Here is a 24,696-nt window from a genome sequence, read left to right as displayed (position 1 = left end):
TTTCTACCATGATATTTGATACTAATAGGATACGTTTTTTCTTTAAATCTTAGCCATAGGAAATAGGATGTAGTGGAGTACTGGTTGGAGCTAGATGGTTCTCACTTTTTTTTTTTTTTATAGGAGTACAGCCCACAGACCATAGTTATAACTTACACGGTTTGGTCCGATGGTTTCTCACATTTTTTTTTTAATCTAACACTTTATCTATTATTATAAATTATTATACCAATTAATAATTTGATGTATATCATATCAACTCATTTGTATTATACTGACACTAATTTATTAAACCATGTATTAAATTAATTTTTATTTGTGTAGGTTTAAACTTTAAAGTGGTCATGACTTCAGAAAAATTGCAATAATCAGGTTCTATTGTTTTATACTTTAAATTTTATTTTTAGTTAAATTACCATTTTTAATTATAAATTGTGTTTTATTTATCTATAACTATTTTCTCATTATAAATGTCTACTAGAAAATATTTATCCGGATATGAAAAACTTCTAAAAAAGAGAAAAATTGAAAAACAAATTGAATCTCAAAAAGGATCTATAGATAAATTTGTTACTAGTATTAAGAAAAACACAATAGAAAGTTTGGGTGAAAATATTACAAATGAAAAAGAAATTTATCAAAAAGAGTTGGAAGATAATGAAATTATACAACAAAAAAAGAATAATGAAAATAGTCCTAATGATATTCAAACATTGGATAAAAAGGCTCCTTTTAAAATTTTCGCCTAAGGCCCAAAAGTTGTTGAGCCGGCCCAAGTACCCACCAATCACAATTTTGGGATCTCCGTGAGTCTATGACCAGCCATAATAGTAATGAAGAACATAAATCAGGGCCAGGGAGAATGGGTAAAGTAGGATAGCTAGTATAGATGTCCACAGAGGGAAATGGGTGCGGAAGCTGCCCAAGGAACCCATCACAATGCTAACAATAAGAATAACCAGCACTTCAGATGAGAAATCCCATGTCAATCCCCTGATGTAAACCAGGGCCAAGAAGACTGGGATAGAGAGGACATTATGGATCGTTACCGTCGCATATATCTGCAGCAAGAAAAAAATGATTTATGACACTTGCAGTTGAATTTCTCTAGAAAAATCAATAATTTCAAATTAAAAATAAATAAATAAAAAAAAAATAAAAAAGAAGAAGGAAGAATCAAACAAGAAACAAGAACTGCATAAGAGTTAAGAAGTTAGTATTACTGCATAAACGACTGTAGCTTAAGAAACTGTTATCGTTTCTGCTGCATGTCGTATAACTTGATAAATGAATCTCTGCCGTAAGCATGTGCCAGTCACGTGAAAAAAGTGTACAGGTGTATGGCTGCGATTGGTTAGTTCTTAAGTTAGTTGGTCAGTTTAACTGTAGCTAATTTCTCGCTTAGTTTGGTAATTTGTTAGCCTCTATTCATGTAGCGTATACAAAGTTGAAAACTTGTAATCTTTTGGTTAATTAATCAGAAATATAGATATTTTCTAAATCTCTTTTCTCTCGATTTCTGTTATAATGCATAAAGCATAACTAATACACATCATTGTTTCCATGCTTTGAGCAAGTAATAAACACAAATTTTATTGAAGTGAAGCTACAACAGAGGTATAATATCACATGAAAAATGCTAAAGTTACAAATTATTATACAAGCTTTTTTACAAAATGCTGATGGGGTAAGTGAAAATCAGTAAATTAAAAAAATGATGTTAATAGTCAACCTAGATAAAAACCGATAAAAATTTGACATATCAACTATTTATAAAAATGTTGTAAAATGAGGCTAATGGTCTAAATTCAAGTGCTTGGTGTTCCTTGAATACCAAGGATAGGTAGGGGGCCTTCATAACTGGTTCTACCCACCAGTGAAGTCTTAAAAGCCACCAAAGGTAATTGACACTTTTAAAAAATAAAATTTAGTTGGAAGCTACACATGCACCAATGGATTTAGAATCCACAACCTCACCCTTCTTTTATTGTAAAAGAAAGAAGTGCCTAAATAAATTTAAATTTTAAAATCCATATATCAAAAAATGATCCAATAATATCCTAACTGTTGCTACGCAAGAGCAATTTAAAATCTCGGGACTCTAGCTAAGACACACCAATATCACAATTTAATACGTACATATCTTGCCATTTTGTATTTTATCTGTGCATGATCAACTCTAGGGAGTAAGTACTAAATATAACATAGATACAAAGAGTTGGGAATGAGAAACAAACCTCAGAAAATGATAACGAGGCTGTATGTCGCTTGTCCTGGCTAGCTAATCTAATTGCTGACACAGTGTCCCTAGAGCTAGTAGCCAAAGGCAACACAATGAAAGAGATGAAAAAAGCAGGAATACTAGTGGCATCAGCGAAGTTATCAATAGTATCTACCAGGGGATCAGCAAAAGCAGCAGCAATTATAGTTCCCAGCAACAACAATAGCACTGCCTTGATGGAGGGCCGTTTGGATTTCTCAACACCCTCAACTTTATTACTCCCACTCTCACACACATCCAACAGATCATGCTCTCTCATTGTGTCCTGTGTAAGAATTTCCAAGAATTCATATAAAGCATCTGTTGATTTGAAAATATGAATATGAAACAGAACAATTTTTACCATGTGAAAGTCATTAAAAAGCTTTGTTTCAGGACCGGGATCACGAGCAGCAGTCTTCTTGGTCTTATTTAGCCATCTTGAAATGCCATCGACAAACTCTTCCTTCTCAATACTAGAATTACCCGATGTATCAAAATCTTTCATTATTTTGTTTACAGCATCATTCTGATCCAGGTCGATTTCGTCAAAATTAATTCCAACAATCCATGCTCTCAATTCACTATCTGAAATGTGTCCATCATGATTTGTGTCAATTGTAGAAAACAGCCTGCCATTATATCCAACAAAAATTTCATCAAATACGGAAACATAAAAATCAAAGAACAATTTTCTATTAAAAAAAAAAAACTTACTTTGCAATGTTCCCTTCATCAGGATCGCCATTCTCGTTGAGCAGCCTTCCCAGTGCACGTTTTTTTAGATGCCTTAGAAATGCTAAAATAACATGCTTGTGCTTCACATACGAAATTTTTCTATCTTGGATCCAAGGCTGAAGGACCTGCACAAATGCACAATATTTTTAACTTTCTCTATCAGAAAGTAAACGATCAATATGGAAAGAATTTCTGACATTCAAACCGCAAAAGATGCCTAAGTAATTAATACTCGGTTTGAGGTAGACCAGTAATTATCCTTAATAAAAGCCCTATTCTCTCCTCTCCTTCAAATTTACTTAACTAAACAACTAAAAAACATAAAGTAAATTGTCAAAAGTTCACAATCAGACTTTATGTTTAGGGGCTGCCAAATCTTAGCTTTTAAAATCATAGTCATTAAATCTGCACTGAGGTTGAATCGGTACCTGTTAAAGTCATTAGTCTAACTGTTGATCAGCCCCTTTAATTATGTTTAAAAAAAATATTAAAACACAAATAGTCTTAAATATTACTCCCTCCATCCCACTTTTTTTGTCCTGTTTGAAAAATCAAACATTTTAAGGGAATATCATTTATTGTCTTATTTATCTTTTAAAAATGTATAAGTTTCCAAAACTACCCTTAAAAAAATTTATCAAAAAATTGAATTAGTAAATTAATAAGGGTATAATAGGAACATTAGTAAATTAATGACTTTTATTTTTAGGAATAGGACAATATTTTGGAACATCTCAAAATGGAATAAAGGACAAAAAAAGTGGAACGATGGAAGTATTAGTTTTGTTAGCTTTTCTCCTATGAGGTTTAGCATTGTTAAGCGTCTTAAAAGGTTAGAGTTCAACTACCTTTTGGCATTTCTAAGCCTCTTAAGAAGCCAGTGTTCAATTCCCTCCACCAGAAAGAAATATAATTTATTTAGTAAACTGAGCCAATAATCTAAAAAAAAAAAAAAAATCATCCTTTTTGGCTAAGAAAGGAAAATATCTTAATGATTGAGAATGTCCTTATGCCTCTTGAAAGGCATAAGTTCAACTCCTGCCTACCCCAATCTTTGATTTATTTCACATTACTGATCAAATATTGTCCGTTTGAGAATTACTTATTTTTGGTAATTTATTTGCAAGACAAAGTTAAAGGCTAACTTATTTCCAAATGCTGAAATTTAAATTATTTGAAATAAAGTTGAAAAAAAAAATAGTGTGGGATTTGCAAACAATAGATAATTTAAACAAAAAACTAGCTTTTAATCGGTTACCAAACACACACTAGTATCTGATGAGACTGATGAACTAAACTTACATGGACGATATCATCGCTACCAACAAGGCCATCCCCCAAGATGAACATATCAAATGTCCACATCATTGACGAAGATAGCAAAGCCATTCAATACAGGCAATAATAGCTCGGGCAGTTTCAAAGACAGCTGTATGGACTATTGAAAGACTATTGAAATCCACATTATTACGCACAAGGCGTTACCAAGAGAGGCATTAAGGCCACAATAATTGTCACAACAGCTAGGGGCTGTAGAAGCATATATAAGGCCCCCACAAGCACCAGCACAAGGTACATAGACACAATCAGAAATACTTGTTGTTATCCCATTACATTGCTTTATAATTTGAAAGCTTCCATGTACTAACTTTGGCATCGGAGACATTGTGGCAGGCACCACACCAGTGACCAATCTAAGGGAGCTACCATACCATTTCTATTGAGCACTGAGACGAGGGCTTGGCTCCATCTGGATGCATTCACTTCAACTAACGAATTTGCACTTCATCAGTTTAGCGCCATCTGTGGGGACGACATTTTCGTACTCAGATTCGAAAACGTAGTTTCTATCAACTTCTATATTCAAATGGAGTCCAACCAAGATTCAACCACCTTAGCTCAGCAAGTCCAGGCTCTTGCAGCCACCGTTAAAGAGCTCACCAGGCAGAATCAAGAAATGAGGTTGTGGCTTCAACAGGAGGGGAATCGGTCCAGAGCCAACCAGGAGGATGAGGGAGATAGCCATAGAAGAAGTGACCGTCGAGGGCCTACTACTCCAAATGAACAGAACTCAGATCTTCTTTGAGAAATGAGAAAGGAGATGGACAAGTTGAGGAATGCTATTAAGGAGAAAGCAGACCGGAGCTTGGATAGGATGATCAGGGCAACAGACTCTCCCTTCACTACGGCGGTCCTGGAATACCCAGTGCCATCGAAGTTTCGGTTACTGCAGCTTGAACTGGCCTTAAGGACCCCCAGAACCATCTCAACACCTTCAAGACGACACTAGGCCTTCAACAACCTCCTGACGAAATATTGTGTCGTTCTTTCCCTACCACTCTCAAAGGAGCTACAAGGGAGTGGTTCACAAAGTTGCCAACTTCATCCATCAATAGTTTCGAGCAGTTGAGCAACTCCTTTTTAGGCCACTTCGTCGGGGGACAACGCCCTAAGAGGCCAGCAGACCATTTACTCATTATTAGGCAAGGGGAGAAGGAAACCCTGAGGTCGTACATGAAACGCTTTACCTGAGAAACCCTAGAGGTAGATGACGCTGACGACAAAGTGCAGCTAACGACCTTTAAGGCAGGGCTGAAATCCAGAGAGTTCGTGGTTTCACTTGCAAAGAATCCTCCGAAGATGATGGTAGAAATGCTCCTGAAGGCACAAAAGTACATGACTGCTGAAGATGCATTGGCAGCCATAAGGGACGTGGAAAAGCCAGGAGACAAGGGAAGGAAGGAGGATGACTGTAGAGGACAAAAAAGGGAGCGTTCAGATCATCAAACCAGTGACGGGGGTAAAAGGAAAGACGAGAAAACTCCCCGAACGGTAAAATTCACCTTTCTAGTTATGCCTGTTGACAAAATTTTGACGCAGATTAAGGATGAGCATTACTTCAAATGGCCAAGGCCATTACATTCATCCCTTAACATTCGTGACAAAAAGAAGTACTGCAGATTTCACCAAGATCATGGCCACTGTACAGAAGATTGCTGGGACCTAAAGGAACAGATAGAGGAGTTGATACAAAAAGGAAAACTACAAAAGTATGTGAAGAAAGGGGAGTCTAGCAGGTTCAAGGACAATAACAAAAATCAATGCAAGTCCTTGCCCAGAGACAGATAACACGTCCCAGCCCCCACAGAATGTGATCAGGGAGATACAGACGATCACAGGAGGACCATTCACAAGCGGGTCATTCAGATCCCTCAGGAAGACATGTCAGAGTCAGGTGAACAACGTCCACATGACACCCCCATTTAAGCAGAGACGAACGGACCAGGATATGTCTTTCAATGAGGATGACGCAAGGGGAGTGAAGCAGCCTCATAACGACCATTTAGTCATAATGCTCACAATAGAAGGATTCAATACCAAGAGAATCCTTGTGGACAATGGGAGCTCTGCAGACATCATCTATTTTCCCGCTTTCTAGCAGCTGAAGCTAGAGCCAGGAAGACTACGCCCATTTGACTCCCCCCTTGTCAGTTTCAGTGGGGACAGAGTATATCCAAAGGACATAGTGACATTGACAGTAACGGTGGGGATCTACCCGAGACAGTTGACCCATCAGTTAGACTTCTTGGTGGTAGACTACCCCTCGTTTTACAATGTGATTATTGGGAGGCCCACGCTCAACAGATGGGAGTCAGCCATGTCCACTTATTGCCTAAAGGTAAAATTCTCAACTGAAAACGATGTCGGGTAAGTCAAAGGAGATCAAGTTCAAGCCAGGGAATGCTACCAGGCCGTATTGGCTGCAAAGGAGAACCATACGTGGACGATTAAGGAGAAAGAAGAGGATAAAATGGAGGCCCTGGAAACAATGGAACTGGTCAAATGGGAGGCGACCAAGACAATGAGGATAGGGACGAAACTAAGCCCTGAGATGAGGACAAAACTTGTCCAATTCCTTAAAGAAAACATGGACGTCTTCGCGTGGACTCACGAGGACATGCCAGGCATATCTCTAGAAGTCATTCGACATAAGCTGAACGTGGACCCAGAGAGAAAGCCCGTCTAGCAAAGACAACGAGTCTTCGCCCCTGAACGGAACCAAGCAATTACAGACGAGGTTAACAAACTATTGTTAGCAAGTTTTATCCAAAAGGTCTACTATCTTGACTGGCTTGCCAACGTCGTGCTAGTGAAGAAAGCGAATGAGAAATGGAGAATGTGCATGGACTTTATTGACCTCAACAAAGCTTGCCTGAAAGATAGTTTCCCTTTACCAAGGATAGACCAGCTGGTGGACTCTACGACTGGGCATAAGTTGCTGATGTTCATGGACGCTTTCTCCGGATATAACCAGATAAAAATGGCTAAAGAAGATCAAGAGAAAACTGCATTCATCACAAGTCAAGGGCTATATTGTTATAAGGTGATGTCTTTCAGGCTAAAGAATGCAGGAGTAACCTACCAGAGGTTAGTAAACAAGATGTTCAGCAAGCAGATTGACAGGAATATGGAGGTGTACATGGACCACATGCTCGTCAAGAGTAGAGAAGAACTTGCCCACCTGGACGAACTGAAGGAGACGTTTACCACCCTTAGATAATACCAGATGAAGTTGAATCCTAGCAAGTGTGCATTCGGTGTAGTCTCAGGGAAGTTCTTAGAATTCATAGTATCCCAAAGGGGGATAGAAGCAAACCCGGAGAAGGTATGGCCATACTCAACATGACATCACCTAGGACCGTCAAAGAAGTCCAAAAGCTCACAAGAAGAATCGCATCTTTCAATAGGTCCGTCTCCAGAACGGCGGAAAAATGCTTGCCTTTCTTCAAGACATTAAAGCAGGCCTTTGCCTGGACTGACGAATGTGAAGCAGTGTTTCAGGAACTCAAACATTACCTGAGTAATCCACCCCTCTTTAGTCCATCCAAGGGAGGGGAAAATTTATATTTGTATTTGGCAGTATCAGCCACAGCCGTGAGTGCAGCCCTCATTCGAGAAGAGGAAAGGAAACAGCTCCCAGTTTACTATGTCAGTCAAGCTTTTCAAGGTGCTGAAGCTAAGTACCTAAAGATTGAAAAGAATGCCTTCGCGCTAATAGTAGCCTCGTGCAAACTGCGACCATACTTTCAAGCGAACCCTATACTGGTAATGATGGATTAACCCATCAGGAAGTTCATGAACAAGCCTGAAGTAGCAGGAAGAATGGTTCAGTGGGGAATTGCACTCAGCCAGTTCGATATTAAGCATCACCCTAGGTTAGCCATTAAGGTGCAAGCCTTAGCAAACTTCATCGCCAAGTTCACCCTTCCAGACGAGGATAACCTCACCAACGAAACAGAGCGATTGATAGTACAAACCAATGATTCGTCAACCCAAAGGAGGGGGGGAGTAGGGGTCGTCATAACCACCCCTGACGGAGAAGTGCTCAAATATGAAGTTTAACTGAAATTCTCAACCACCAATAACGAGGCTGAGTACAAAGGAATACTGACGGGACTAAGGCTTGGTAAGGCACTCGAAGCTAAGAACCTGCTGGTTCAGAGTGATTCAAAGCTCGTGATAGGGCAGATTAAGGAAGAATATGAAGCAAAGGAGGAACGAATGCAGAAATACCTCAAGCTGATGAAACATCTAACTCAGGAATTCGATAAAGTAGAATTTGTACGGATCCCCAGAAGCCAGAACATGGTAGCAGTCGAAGTCGTGAAGCTAACATCATTGGAAGAAGGAGCAGCGAACATGGGCTTGGTGACAGAAGTCTAGAAACGCCCCAGCATCAAGGAGATCTCCACTTTGCAATCTAGAACACAGGTAGCTGGATGACACCAGTCATATCCTTTCTCCAAGATGGGCACCTCCTTCAAGATATCGAGGTGGCTAGCAAGGTCAGGAGGAAAGCAGCCAGATTCACGATTCTAAACGACACACTGTATAAGAGAGGCTTTTCCATGCCTTACCTGAAGTGTGTGGACGAAGAAGAAGCCAGATATATTCTAAAAAAGATCCATGAAGGAGTTTGCGGAGATCATGCAAGCCCCAGATCACTGGTAAGTAAAGTTATCAGAACAGGTTATTTTTGGCCTACAAAGCTGGTAGATGCAAGGGAGCTCATAAAGAAGTGCGATAAGTGCCAAAGGTTTGGGAGCGTCCAACGTCTTCCAATGGAAAAACTGACGACAATATCCTCCCCTTAGCCCTTTGCACAATAGGGAATCGATATCGTCGACCCATTGCCTCAAGGCAAAGGACAGGTAAAATTCCTAGTAGTCTCCATTGATTACTTTACAAAGTGGGTCAAAGTAGAAGCACTAGCAACCATTACTGAAGCCAAGATCCAGAACTTCGTGTGAAAGAACATAATTTGTAGGCTCGGGATTCCATGGACAATCATATCAGATAACAGACGGTAGTTCGACAGCCAAAGCTTCAAGGACTTCAGTTCAAGCCTAAGGATCAAGAACCAGTTCTCATCCCCGGGACATCCGCAGGCAAACGGGCAGACAGAGATAACGAATCGAACATTACTCAAGATTATCAAGGCCAAATTAAACGACACAAAGGATGCCTAGCCGGAGGAATTGCCTAGTGTCTTGTAGGCTTACAGGACCACAACAAGAACCCCAACAAGAGAAACCCTTTCAAACTCACATATGGCACCGAAGCAGTAATCCCAGTCAAAGTAGAAATAACCAGCACCAGACGAGAGATGTTCCACAAGGAGAATAATGATGACCAGTTACGAGTCAACCTGGATTGCCTAAACAAAGTTAGAGAGAAAGCCTCCAATAAGATGACTAAGTACCAGCAGAAGATGGTCGAGTACTACAGCAAAAGAGTGAAGCTCAGACGACTTGACATAGGAGACCTCGTCCTACGCAAGGTCACCCCAGTAACTAGAGACTTTGCCCAAGGAAAACTCGGCCCCAAATGGGAAGGGCCCTACCGGGTCTTCCATTACTCCAGACAAGGCAGCTATCACCTGGAAACCCTAGACGGGTAGAGACTCCCACGACCATGGAATATTGAGCACTTGAAGAAATACCATCAATAGTTGTAACAGGCAATTGTACTTATTCTTGAAAGCAATAAAAAGGACTATACAGCTCAAGATTTAAAAGCAGATCTAGTACAGTAAAAGTGGGAAAAAAAAAAAAAAAAAAAAGGCTAAGTAACAAGATTCCGCCTGAACAGATGTACGTTATTGACGAAGCCAAAAGAATGACAAGATCCCTAAAAGGGTGTAAGTCAAAATAGCTAAGAACAAGATTCCGTCTTGACGGATGTATGTTACTGACGAAGCCAAAAGAATGACAAGATCCCTACAAGGGTGTAAGTCAAAAATGGCTAAGTAACAAAATTCCGCCTAGACGGATGTACGTTACTGACGAAGCCAAAAAGATGGCAAGATCCCTTAAGAGGGTGTAAGTCATGAGAAAAATAGCTAAGTAACAAAATTCCGTCTAGACGGATGTAAGTTACTGACAAAGAAAATATACGACAAAAATCCATCCAGACAAAAACAAAGAACTGACACGGGAAAAGAGTAACGAGCAAGTAAGTATGCGATCATGAAAATAACTAAAAGCCCAAAAACAACAGGCATTTACCATTGTTTTAATGTTAAAATTAAAAGCCCATAAACGCTAGGCTAAAAGCATTGTTCTTACATTAGAGATATTGTTATGAAAATATAACTAGAAGCCCAAAATACACCGGGCAACGAAATACATAAAGAAAACATTAAATTGAACGTAAGGCAGGGTCAAATGTTAGCAGCAGTGTCATCACCATCTGGAGGAGGCATGGAAGTGTCCCTGGGGGTAACTTCAGGAGTAGTAGATTGAACAGCCTCGTCTGCTGCCATTTCTTGATCAACCATCTCCATATCAAGATTCTCGAGGTCTATTCTAGTGGGTGTTTGATCATATACCGACGGAGAAGCTCGAAGCCCTTGAAGTACCAACTAAAAAGCATAGTACTATACTCAGTTTGCTGGAAACCCTCGACAACCTTCGTAGCAATAACCTTCAGTTTCTCCAGAGCAAGTAAGAGTTGTTTGTCCTTTTCCAACTTTTGCAGGACAAAAGCAGATGGTTCAGGACCAAGGCAGTAAAAGGCAAGAGTCCGTGGATCCACCAGATCGTCAAAGTCCTTGATTGTCTTTGCGTACTTGATGGACTTCTCAATACGCTCCCTGTATCTACTTTTGAGCCTGGGTCGTCTTTTAACTACACAAAACGACGGGAAAAAGAGTTAAGTAACGACGAATAAACAAAGAAAATTAACAAGCCAGGAAGAATAATGACGCACCTAAATTCGGGATACTCCACCAACGGAGTAGCCTTGGGAGATCACCCTAAACTTCACTAGAGGAAGTCTCCCAATCGTCCTCAGACACAAAAAAGAACCGGGACTTCTAGTATCTGAATGACGAGGGTAGATTCCAGACGATCCTAGTCCTCCTCTCCCATGGCAACAGCTCATAATACCCGTGCTCCTTAGACACTTTCAAACGGTACAGGTAGACGAGCTCGTCCACCCTGATCATATCTCCGTCTGTAGCAGCCAGCCATATCCCTATACAGCTGACCACTATCCTCCACGAATTGGGCATAAGGTGCCTAGGAGCAATACCAAAGTGGTTCAGCAACTCCATGATGAAAGGATGGACAGGGAACCTAAGCTCACAAAGAAAGGCAGCCTCATAGAAGCATACATCCCCAGGAAAGAAGTGGCAAGCCCAATCCTCCTCACTTGGTAGACGAACCCTAACCCTATCTGGGAATTGAAATATGTCCTTAAACCAAGAGAGTGTTTCGCCGTCAAAGCCGCACTCCTCCTCGAGAGCATGGAAAGCCCTAACCTCTCGAGAGGCAGAGACGGCAGTATCCCCCTCCACGGGTCTATCACTAGATGATAACCCGGTCTCCAACTCACTCGACCTCACCTCTGACATCACTCCCCGCTTCCTTATCAAACCCTCAAACCAATCAATTGATTGACAAAGCAACAGTAGCAAATCACCCAATACTATACACAAACCACTACCCTCTAAAACGAACCTCTCGAGATGTGGGAAAATACCTAAAGAGCCCCCTAAACGAGCAAAAAGAAAAGAGACAGAGGGACAAAGGGCCCTAACCTCAGAGCTACTAAGCATATGACTCAAAAAGAAGAAGGGTAAAAATCCTAGAGAGACCAAAAAACATAGAAAAGCCAAAGTAAAATTAGAAATTGCCACAGAGTTATCTACTTAAAGAAAAATTGAGAAAGAGAGAGGCCATACCTCAAAAGTGGCGGAGAAAGAAGGCAAAACGCAGAAGGTTCACAGCAACAATGGCAGCATGTGTTCAACAATGGCAACTCTGAAAACACAGAGCAAAAAGGGAAGTGAAGAGTAAAAAAGAAAGAGAAGGAAGGAAGTTTAAAAAGCTAAGCACAGAAAACTGGAAAAAAAAAAAAAAAAAAAAAAAAAAAAAAAAAAAAAAAAACAGCGGGAAAACCGAGAGTCACATGGTGTGGAGCATTAAAACCACCCCTCAGGCTACGCCACATGGCCACAACACACCCAGCTCCACCACTGCACATTGAATGCAGAGGGGAATCCCAAAAAAAAAAAAAAAAAAAAAAAAACCCTTTCGCTCTTAGTGATTGCCGCCTCACGAACGACCACAAAGCCTAGGCGGCAGCTAATAAGACTAACAAACTAAACTTACATGGACGATATCATCGCTACCAACAAGGCCATCCCCCAAGACGAACATATCAAATGTCCACATCATGGACGAAGATAGCAAAGCCATTCAATACAGGCAATAATACCTCGGGCAGTTACAAAGACAGTTGTATGGACCGTTGAAAGACTATTGAAATCCACATTATTAAGCACAAGGCGTTACCAAGAGAGGCATTAAGGCCACAATAACTACCACAACAGCTAGGGGCTGTAGGAGCATATATAAGGCCCCCACAAGCACCAGCACAAGGTACATAGACACAATCAGAAATACTTGTTGTTATCCCATTACATTGCTTTATAATTTGAAAGCTTCCCTGTACTAACTTTGGCATCGAAGATGTTGTGACAAGCACCACACCGGTGACCACTCTAAGGAGCTACCATACCATTTCTGTTGAGCACTGAGACGAGGGCTTGGCTCCATCTAGACGCATTCACTTCGACTGACGAATTTGCACTTCATCAATATCAATAGAAAAACCAGTAGTTTTTAACTATTAAAATTGGGTGATCATGGGTGATTGAGTTATGAGTAGAATCAAGAAGGAGAGATCAAATATAAAGGTTGACATAGTTTAGTCTATCGGCTTATGTCTACAGTAAAAAGTCCTAAACGGAGACATACTGTCTACTAGCTCTTCTATTTAATGAACCTAATATTGTGTTTATATACTAGAGAACCCTTGACTAATCCAATGTTAATATACTTGTTTTACAAGTATATGGGCCTACAATTGATTTGGTTCACTTGAGACATAATATGTCTAACTTTAACAATCCAAACATTGCTAGAATAACTTGCTTATCAGGGACATATTCCACAACATGAACTGGAACCAGCTACAATACAGATTTAATAACAAAATCTGAAAAATCAAGTTGAAATTTTTTTCCCAAATTTCCACATGATTAGACAAATTTGATCACTCAAGATTATCTATCTATAAGACAATAAAAGATTTTGGTGAGAGAAATAGAACTGGATTACCATTAACCAACCAGCGAAGACAATATAATTATAGGCACACTTACCTTGTAAGTGCTATAAGAAACCAATAGAAGAAAAGAGGCAATAAGCCCAATCAAGACTGCTATATGCCTCCATAAAATTGAATCGAGAATTTGTGGTATTTGAACAATTAAAAGTGGTATGACAGATATGAACATCATCATTGCAGTATAGCTAGTCCAGATATCAGTACTAATGCCAGATTCTGCAAAAATGTGAGATTTAATTCGGTTATGAATCCTTGTGAACCATTTAATTATACAGTTACAAAACATTTCACTCTGCAGGACATATATGCAAATGATTCAGTGGTCTAGCATAGTAAGTTAACCTACCACGAGTAACTTATCTCAAAAATCAGAATGGAACACACTTAGAAGATGACATGGTTAATTTAGGCATGTTTCTTCATGTTAAATGGGTCCCACGTATGATACCATCCATCCTAATATATAGTACCCTTATATAGTACCGTTAAAAAAATCCAAACAAATATAATCATATGACATACCGTTATTTTTGTGGTATCGTCAATAATTAAAAAATGGCATTGTTACCCAACATGATCTAAGTTAATAAACATAATAAATTATATAAAAAAATAAAAAAACCAAACAAGTGTTTGGCAAAGATGAGAGAGAGAGAATCTTCACAGCTGAAATGCAGGCAAACTAGATGGAATAGACAAACTTTTGAATGCTTCAAAACTATGCTTTATTTCTAATTTTTTTTGTTATACAGAAGAAAGAAAAGTAATAACGTCATTTTAAAATTATAGATAATATAGCAAAACTCATGCTAATGTCATGCGATGAATCATATGTTAGACTTTGCTGAAAAACTCTTAACAGAATAGTTGATTTGTAATCAATCATATGTCGAAATGGTTAATTGTTCAAATAAAAATATGCAAGTGTGCTTAAGTGCGCTTAAGGGTCAAAGGTCAAGTCCTAAGGTCCAAGCATTTTCCTTTGTTAAAACAAAGCTTCAATAATGAAGCACAACCTCAAGCATGCTTTTTTGTTTCTCTTTGAAGAAGCACAAGGCATGCATGCCTAGATGTACTTTTTGAATTTTGTTAAGAAATATATGGATCATTAAAATTAAGAATCAAAATTTGATAATAATCTATACTATATATAAGAAGATTTTGCACTTTGAATTGGATCTATATATGGTTCAAAAATACTCTCATTAATGAAAAATATCTTCTCTTAAAAATAGGGTCATAAATATCAAATAACAAACTTCATTTTGAATTCAAGAGGAGAACTCTTAAAATTTAGGATTTTTTTACTTCACCTTAATTTTTTATTCCCTAAAATTTAGCCTTTTTTATGGAAAAATTTGTAATTCCTTTTTCATCCAAATAACAGTAAAACACTCCTAATTAAAAAAAAAAAAAAAGAGAAGAGAGAACTCCTAAAATTTAGCCCTTAGGTTTATCTCATTTTTCCTACCCAAACTTTTTTCTATGGACAAAGTTTAACTACAAAATTAGTTGTAACCTAAGGCTACAATCTTACTCAAAAAATAAATATGACTACATATTTTCAAAATCCAACCATTAAATTCTATGTTCTTTACATTCTTAATAAACATATCAAATTTTGTGTCAATCAGATATTATTTATTATATTATCCATAAGATTATATTTTATGCATAATTTCAAATTACAAAAAGTTGTAATTTAAACAATTAATTGATGACATAGCTATTGATCTTTAATTTTTTAGAAATTTTGTTAGTATAGAGGATATAAGAAGAAAATATAATCCAATGGTGAATTTGTCAAAATTCATCTTCAATAAAAAGATATTGAGTAAGGTTATAGTTTAAGGCTACAACAAATTTTGTAACTAAACTTTGTCATTTCTTTATATCACTACACTACTTTCAAACACACTTTTAAAAAAGAAATTACAATTACCATTAGAAATTATTAACCTTTACCAAAAAAATAGAAGAGCCTCTGAGCACAAGAAACATGTGTGCTTAGAGGCTAGTGGTTTAATAAAAGATTGTTAGATCAGTTTTTTACTTAAAACTTAATATACCCTACCATATATAATAACATCTCAATGAATTCAAAATTAAGTTGGATTTTCAAATGAGTATTAGAATGTTGTGCTTTTTCTTTAATATATAATATAATGATATGACATATTAAAATTAAATTACATCCTTACAGAATTTAATCTTTAAAATTAATAACCCAATCTTAAAGGAAATGACATTGATTATTTTTGACGAAAGAAGATAGAATATTTGTATTAATATGAAAACCACTATTCTTAAGGTGTTATTACGTCAAAGAAAAAAAGTTTACATATTAAAGGTTGCAAATCATGGCCCCCCTAACTTGTAGATATATTAGGGCCAAATTTGAATTAGACCTAAGGAAAATAAAACTTGGTCCTCCCTTCACATATCAACCCAAACAACTCCACAAATCAACCCAAACAACCACCATCCATAAATCATTAGCCCAACAAATTTAACAAAAACTTATTAAAAAAATTGACAACCAATCATCAACCCCCCCCCCCCTCCCCACACACCATACGCATGTGTGTTTTTTGCTTAGATTTTGCCCCCTTAAGAGCATTAGTATTGGTGATGCTAAAAAATTAAATTGCTATTTTTAGCACCACAATATACAATAAGGGTGCAACATTAGTGGTGGTATTGGTAAAAATTTTACCTACTCGTGTACAACCATCTATTTTTTTCCCTCCTCACGTTGAAATATTATTTCTTTCTTTTTTCCTCTGCCATTTCACTCCTTCCCTTTCTCAAAACAAATCAAACTCTCACCTCTCTCTCATCCTCCTCATCAAACTCTCACCTTTATTGATTCATCATCCTCCTCACCACCGCCACCAAAGTTCACGAACCATTGTCGAAGCCCAAGCACTGTTCATCCATCGCCAACCCACGCACCATCACCCATCTTCGAAGCCCAGTCCGTTCGTCCATTGTCCATCATCCATCATCCTCGTCAATTCATCATCCTTCTCATTGCCGACCCAATTCATCATTGCAGACCCACGCACCATCGCCGACCCACTTACTAATTCATCCATCATTCATCATCCTCACCAAAGCTCTCTGTTCGATCAGCCATCGTCATGGGCAGTGGACTTGTGTTTTCCGATCTGTGGGCATTTTGGTGCAATAGATGAAATTTTCGGGGGTATTTTGTTTACAAGGTTACTTCAAGAGCTGTGGGTTCTATTACATGCAAAAGAAGTGGAGTTTCTGTTACATATTTTTTTTCTTGTGTCTTTGGTGTTTTATGTATGCGTTTATGGCATTTAAGTGAAGTATTGGTTGGGAATGGTTGTGTTCATAATGGATTTTGTTTGTCAAGCCCATTGATTATGCTTTCTCTGTTCTTGAGCTTAGTGGTTGTGGGCAATGTTTGCAGTTGTTGTGGCCAATTGATCATATATATCCAATACTTGTGATTGTGGCTTTTGTAGGCAGTGTTTTCCGATTTGATGTGAGGATTGGTTGTGGATTGAAAAGAGGGAAAAAGAGAGATAGAGACGAATAGATAAATAAATAATAAATGAATGAATTTTTTATTGTATTAAATATATTATTTTATTGTGTTGAAAACTAAAATAAAAGTACTGATGTTAGGTTATTTATAAACTAAGAAGGTAAAAAATATAAAGTAACTTTTAATGGAGTCAAATAGTTAAAATTATGGTTCCAACAATATGGATGCTCTGACTAGAAATATCGGTTTTTATGTGGCAATTGATTACACAATGTCTTCACGGGAGAGAGAGAGAGAGAGAGAGAGAGAGTCCTGATGTTTTGGATGGTTTATCAAACATTTCTACCCGTTTATATTTCTCACAGTTCCATATCAATTAAAAAGCTAGGTCTGGGATTATCATTCCCACCCGATACCGAATAAAAAGAAATACTTTTTTTTTTTTAATGTTTCAAGTACCAAAAAGAAAGAAGACTAACAAAGCCAACTCTTTGAACTTTATACACGCACAAACAGTAAGGTGGCGTTTGGATTCAGATTTCAAATTATCTTACATTTGCGTTTTGCGTTTTGCGTTTTTTGCCCTTTTTTTTTTTTTTTTTTTTTCCAAGCGTTTTGCTTTAGGGACCATTATCACTATTCACACACTATAGTAACACTGTTTATGTACTGTTTATATACTGTTCATGGGACCCACATCTACTTTATTCAGAAAAAATATTAAAAATGGATCTCACAGTACTATTCACACATTTAAAAATTATTTTACTATAGTGTTTTCAGTTTTCAGCAAAATAAGTTGTATCCAAAGGGACAGTTTTAGAGATAATTAATGAAAAAAAAAAATTAAGTACGTACCAGTTAAATTAAACCCTTTTGTATCCTGTGCATCTTGCGCAATTGAATCCACGAGGTCGCACTTCCCAGCAATAACACACGATCCCCATATTATTGTAAGAAGTAAAACAGTTGACCCAGCTACCATTCCCACTCCAATAGAGATTTGACTTTGGGCAGTTTCGGTAGTTCCAAAAATACCAGATACTATAGAAGACAAAAGAGTTGATTATAAGCACAAGTGTTGGTTGTACGAAAGTTCTAAATTTCTAATTAATAATTGTAGAAGAGAGAGAGAGACAGATCAAAATTTAAACATAAGCTTTATACAGTTTATGTAAGAAAAATCTTGATTGCAAAAAAATCATATTGAAAATGGTTCTTAACAAAGCGACAGGTTAAGAACACTTAATGGTAAATAATTGAACCATTTAAGCATAATGAGCAAAACAAAAGCAAATAAGACATGTAAGCAACTTGACTTATGAATATTTAGAATTTATCAAAATTTGAAGATTTGAAAAACTTCCTTATGCAACTTGCATCCAATAGCAAAGGATTGAATTGCACCAAATTCCATAGGATTAACCGCGTATCCTTTCAAATTTTTGGGGAGAGGAACACCTGAAGGAGCCTTCAATTAAGTACTTAATATAATATATAAAAATATTATTAAACTCAAAATGTTAAACTTATGAAATTAGGCCCAACTTTGTTATATTAATAATCATTCTATAAATACTGTATTCCCTTTCACAAGCCTTTGTACCAATTTATATTTATATTTGTTGCACATAAACGGTTTTATCTTATATTTCTTTCAAATTTTTGGGGAGAGGAACAGCTAAAGGAGCCTCCAATTAAGTACGTAATATAATATATAAGAATATTACTTAACTCAAAATGTTAAACTTATGAGGTTAGGCCCAACTTTATTATATTAATTAATCATTCTATAAATACCGTATTCCCTTTCACAAGCCTTTGTACCAATTTATATTTATATTTGTTGCACATAAACGGTTTTATCTTATATTACCGATTGTTTCAAAAAGATTATAAACTATTAAAATGTTGTAAATTTAATCATTTAATTATATACTTCTAAGGGTCCGTTTGAATACAATTTTTTTGTAAATTTAATCATTTAACTATGTACTTCTAAGGGTCGGTTTGAATACAACTTATTTTATTGAAAATTGAAAATACTTTAGTAAAATAATTTTTTTTATTTTATTTTTTAAACAAGATAGAATTTCACTATAGTTTAATCTAAGTGTATATGTGCGTGAAACTCCCTCTCAAAAACTTGAATTCTGGCCCTTGCCTCCACAGTCGACAAGTACTTATACTTGTAGAGTGACCATTACATTAAAAGTGTACGGTAATTAACAAAATAATTTTTAAACTTATAAACAATACCATAAAACTCATTTTGAATGAAAGTTTTGATAAAAAAAACTTTGAGTCTTGAAAACCGTGCACTGACTCACTGGACAGCACTGAAACATGCTCCTCAATTCAATGGAAAAAAAAAAAACGCAGAGGAAACCCAGACGCACTGCATTTCAGCTGTATCCAAACAATAAAAAGCAATAAAAATAAGTGCTCACCGATAACGAGCATGGCATCAGGAAGAGCACCGAGAATAGGAAGGACGAGACCGCCCACAATACCAGGGCCTAGAATTTCCATCAAGTGCTCGCTTCCTTCTGTCAATGACATGGCAGCGAAGTACATGAGGTACCCATACACCACCATGAGGAAGAGGTTTCCCATTACCGAGGTGGTGCAAGGCAAGAACCCGTAGGTTTGGTCGCAAGTTGAAGTTGAAGACTCGGCGGAGAGTCGGTTGAGAACAGGGTAGGACCCCCAACTGGAATCACTGTCGTGGATTCCATCGGAAATAAGATCAGGCGAGAATGGACGGTGGCACTTTTTTTTTTTTTTTTTTTTGTGCGTTTTGCTTTAGGGACCATTATCACTGTTCACACACTATGATAACACTGTTTATACACTGTTCATGAGACCCACATCTGTTTTATTCAGAAAAAATATTAAAAATGGGTCTTACAGTACTATTCACACATTTAAAAATTATTTAACTATAGTGTTTTCAGTTTTCAACAAAATAAGTTGTATCTAAATGGACCTTAAGTAGTTTTAGAGATAAATAATTAATGGAAAAAAAAATATTTAAGTACGTACCAGTTAAATTAAACCCTTTTGTATCCCGGGCATCTTGCGCAATTGAATCAACGAGGTCGCACTTCCCAGCAATAACACATGATCCCCATATTATTGTAAGAAGTAAAACAGTTGACCCAGCTACCATTCCCATTCCAATAGAGATTTGACTTTGAGCAGTTTCAGTAGTTCCAAAAATACCAGATACTATAGAAGACAAAAGAGTTGATTATAAGCACAAGTGTAGGTTGTACGAAAGTTCTAAATTTCTAATTAATAATTGTAGAAGAGAGAGAGAGAGATCAAAATTTAAACATAAGCTTTATACAGTTTATGTAAGAAAAATCTTGATTGCAAAAAAATCATATTGAAAATGGTTCTTAACAAAGCGACAGGTTAAGAACACTTAACGGTAAATAATTGAAACATTTAAGCATAATGAGCAAAACAAAAGCAAATAAGACATGTAAGAAACTTGACTTATGAATATTTAGAATTTATCAAAATTTGAAGATTTGAAAAACTTCCTCATGCAACTTGCATCCAATAGCAAAGGATTGAATTGCACCAAATTCCATAGGATTAACCGCGTATCCTTTCAAATTATTGGGGAGAGGAACACCTGGAGGAGCCTTCAATTAAGTACTTAACATAATATATAGGGATAATTACACATTACCCACCTGTGGTTTACCTCTAATTCTAAGTGCCTACCCGTGGTTTGAATTTTGACACTTTGCCCACCTGTGATTATCTCCGTCTATGTGCCGTAACCCACCTCTCTGCTTTCCGTTACTCTAACACAGAATAAGTAAAAAACAAACCCCAAAACGGATCAAAACAGTCTCACTCAAATCTTGAACATGAAGGACATGAAGAACATACCAAAAATCTGAAAAATTACAGGAAGTTGAACCCAAAATAAAACATCTAAATCATCAATAATAAAACATCTAAATCACCCAAAAACTAAACCCATGACAGAAAACCCAGTTGCCCAAACCCCATAAAAACATAAGAAGATAACAAATTTACAGCAATCAAACACGAAGCACAAATACCCATATGGTGAAACTCAACCAAAATCAAAACTTCACATTTATTTGACCCAAAACTCAACAAGCAATCAAATTTGACCCACAACAAGCAATCAAATTTCAACGATTCAAACTCTACTGAGAATTCAAAGTAACCAAATGTCTTGCACCAAAAAAAAAAAACACTAAACAGAGAGAGAGAGAGAGAGAGAGTACAGATTCTAAGTAAAAAAAATGTGGCGCAGCGAGCATCAGGGGTAGAAGCCCAGCCCCTGCCACCAGCCACCATAACCCACTGCCATAGCCACCACAACTGCTGAACCACCAAGAACAAATTTCACAAACCCAGACCCACGATGAACGAAAAAATTTCACAAACTCAGACCCACAAAGAACAAACTTAGACCCACGAAGCAAAAATTTTACATACTCAGACCCACGAAGAACAGAACTGATTGGTCGACGACAGGTAATGAAACCCACGCCGAACTCCAAGCAATTGACCCACGCCGCTCCCAGGAACCTGAAGAAGGGTGCGGTTTCGTCGCTGCTGAATCCGAATGAAGATGACATGTTTGGTTGCGGGAATTGGATGGAGTTCTGTTCTTGGGTTCGGATCGGGAAGAAGTTCAGGGAGTGGCCGGTGAAGGTGATGAATGATTGATTGGATTTGGAGTCACTCATGGCCACGGGAAACAAGCCAAATAGTCGTTGGGGTGTGCTAGTTGTGATTCGACGCACAAGGTGGCTTTGATTGTGAAGTTTATAGCTTTGTTGGTTATTTTGGATGATTTAGATGTTTTATTACTGATGATTTAGATGTTTTCACCATATGGGTATTTGTGCTTCGTGTTTGATTGCTGTAAATTTGTTATCTTCTTATGTTTTTATGGGGTTTGGTCAACTGGGTTTTCTGTCATGGGTTTAGTTTTTGGGTATTTTCTTCTACTTTTCTTCAGACTCACTAAACCCAGAACATGATTGTGGGTTTAGTTTGGGTACAATCAGTTTGAACATGAAAAACAGAAAAATCTGGGTTTAGTTTTTAGTTAATCTTCATGTTTTGGGTTTAGTGAGCCAACTCAAGTTTCAAAATTTGGGTATGTTCATCATGTTCTTCATGTTCAAGATTTGAGTGAGAGTGTTTTGATCCGTTTTGGGGTTTGTTTTTTACTTATTCTGTGTTAGAGTAACGGAAAGCGGAGAGGTGGGTTACGGCACATAGACGGAGATAATCACAGGTGGGCAAAGTGTCAAAATTCAAACCACGGGTAGGCACTTAGAATTAGAGGTAAACCACAGGTGGGTAATGTGTAATTATCCCTAATATATAAAAATATTACTAAACTCAAAATGTTAAACTTATGAAATTAGGCCCATCTTTGTTATATTGATCATTCTATAAATACTGTATTCCCATTCACAAGCCTTTGTACCAATTTATATTTATATTTGTTGCACATAAATGATTTTATCATATATTCCTTTCAAATTTTTGGGGAGAGGAACAGCTAAAGGAGCTTCCAATTAAGTACTTAATATAATATATATGAATATTACTTAACTCAAAATGTTAAACTTATGAGATTAGGCCCAACTTTATTATATTAACCATTCTATAAATGCCGTATTCCCTTTCACAAGCCTTTGTACCAATTTATATTATATTTATATTTGTTGCACATAAACAGTTTTATCTTATATTACCAATTGTTTCAAAAGGCTTAAACTATTAAAATATTGTAAATTTAATTATTTAACTATATACTTTTAAGGGTCCGTTTGAATATAACTTTGTTGTAAATTTAATCATTTAATTATGTATTTTTAAGAGTCCGTTTGAATACAACTTATTTTACTGAAAATTAAAAATACTGTAGTAAAATAATTTTTTTTAATACAAAATAGAATTCCACTCTAACTTAATCTAAGTGTATATGTGTGAACTCCCTCCTAAAAACTTGAACTCCGACCCTTAGCTCTACTCTACAACTCTACAATTACTTGTACTTATAGAATAACCATCACCTCAAGACCAAGGATGTGCGGTGGTTAACAAAATAATTTTTAAAACTCATTCAATGAAAGTTTTGATAAAAAACACTTTGTGAGTCTTGTAAACTGTGCACGAACCCACCGGACAGCATTGAAACATGCTTATCAAAAAAAAAAAAAAAAAAAAAAAACACAGTGGAAACCCAGACGCACTGCGTTTCGGCTGTACCCAAACAATAAAAAGCAATAAAAATAAGTGCTCACCGATAACGAGCATGGCATCAGGAAGAGCACCGAGAATAGGAAGGACGAGACCGCCCACAATACCAGGGCCTAGAATTTCCATCAAGTGCTCGCTTCCTTCTGTCAATGACATGGCAGCGAAGTACATGAGGTACCCATACACCACCATGAGGAAGAGGTTTCCCATTACCGAGGTGGTGCAAGGCAAGAACCCGTAGGTCTGGTCGCAAGTTGAAGTTGAAGACTCGGCGGAGAGTCGGTTGAGAACAGGGTAGGACCCCCAACTGGAATCACTGTCGTGGATTCCATCGGAAATAAGATCAGGCGAGAATGGACGGTGGGTTATGAAGAGACCATAGGCGGAGCCTCCGAGGAGTAGGAGGAAAAGGCCGAAGGTAGAGACGGATAGGAGGTGGTTTGACATGGTGTTGTGGCTGTCTGTTATATATATATAATGAAGATCGTAGAGTTGAGTGAATTGTGGAGAGAGAGAGAGAGAGGCGTTCAGGGACGGAGCCAAGCTTTAGCTTGGTGCCCCCTAAAATTTGAAAAATGTATATATATATATATATATATATAAGTACTAATTTAGCATTTTTATTCAATAAAATTACATTTACCTCCCTTAAAAATAGCAAGCTCCAAACAAATAAGTCCAATAACAAAATCACCAATAGCAAAGTTACGAAAATAATAAAGCCCAATTTACCAATTTTACCAAAATAAAAAAAGCCCAACCCTTTAAAATTTATGATACAAAACTAATCTATAATTTTAAAGTTTCGATACTTCCATCAAACTCCCAAAGGAAAAAATAAAATAAAAATCCTTTACTGAGAGAGAGTGAGAGACACTAAACTGAAAAGAAAGGTAAAGAAATAGTGTCGTTATAACACAACACAATAGCAGATTGAGCATACAGATACGTGCATAATTAATGTTTTGAGGGACACTTTTGAGAGAGAGAGAGAGAGGGTTTACAGTGGACGAAATAAGTAAGAATGAAGAAGATGAAACAAAGATAGAGAAACAAGCTGAAGAAGGAGAGGGGAGAAATAAGGTCTAGAAGATAAGGAGTGGGTGGAGAAGAATAAATCAGATGAAAAGTTTTACCAAAACAAAAAAAAAAAAAAAAAAAAAAAAAAAAAAAAAGCAGATGAAAAGTACGTATCCAAGGCATG

The 24,696-nt window shown here is 37.1% G+C and overlaps 1 protein-coding gene across 4 annotated transcripts; it reads right to left on the bottom strand.

Annotated features, from left to right (window-relative positions):
• Positions 1–544: 544 nt before the first annotated feature.
• LOC126694938 (sodium/calcium exchanger NCL-like) lies at positions 545–24,581 on the bottom strand. Of its 4 annotated transcripts, none has more exons than XM_050391494.1 (7): positions 23,537–24,581; positions 20,262–20,447; positions 13,731–13,912; positions 2,978–3,123; positions 2,625–2,892; positions 2,238–2,546; positions 545–1,061 (listed from the first exon to the last, which is right to left on the bottom strand). In XM_050391494.1, exons 1-7 carry the CDS (start codon positions 23,937–23,939, stop codon positions 813–815), a joined length of 1,743 nt encoding a protein of 580 aa, XP_050247451.1. In that variant the 5' UTR covers positions 23,940–24,581; the 3' UTR covers positions 545–812. The 4 variants fall into 4 exon arrangements, with proteins under 4 accessions (XP_050247451.1, XP_050247452.1, XP_050247453.1 ...); XM_050391495.1 differs by lacking the exon at positions 20,262–20,447 and adding an exon at positions 18,075–18,260; XM_050391496.1 differs by lacking the exon at positions 23,537–24,581 and adding an exon at positions 21,494–22,859.
• Between the last annotated feature and the right edge of the window lie 115 nt (positions 24,582–24,696).

Source organism: Quercus robur, chromosome 8, assembly GCF_932294415.1.
Source record: "Quercus robur chromosome 8, dhQueRobu3.1, whole genome shotgun sequence".
NCBI classification, from domain to species: domain Eukaryota; kingdom Viridiplantae; phylum Streptophyta; class Magnoliopsida; order Fagales; family Fagaceae; genus Quercus; species Quercus robur.
The sequence above is the reverse complement of the archived record's forward strand: the minus strand, read 5'-3'. Positions and strand labels throughout refer to the sequence as shown.

Bases quoted from the DNA above. Each gene is read 5' to 3' on its own strand.
- LOC126694938 (XM_050391494.1), bottom strand. From the start codon at position 23,939: ATGTCAAACCACCTCCTATCCGTCTCTACCTTCGGCCTTTTCCTCCTA. The intron at 20,448-23,536 runs GTGAGCACTTAT...TGTCTTCTATAG, and splicing joins TGATGCCATGCTCGTTATCG to TATCTGGTATTTTTGGAACT. The intron at 2,893-2,977 runs GTAAGTTTTTTT...ATATAATGGCAG, and splicing joins GATGAAGGGAACATTGCAAA to GCTGTTTTCTACAATTGACA.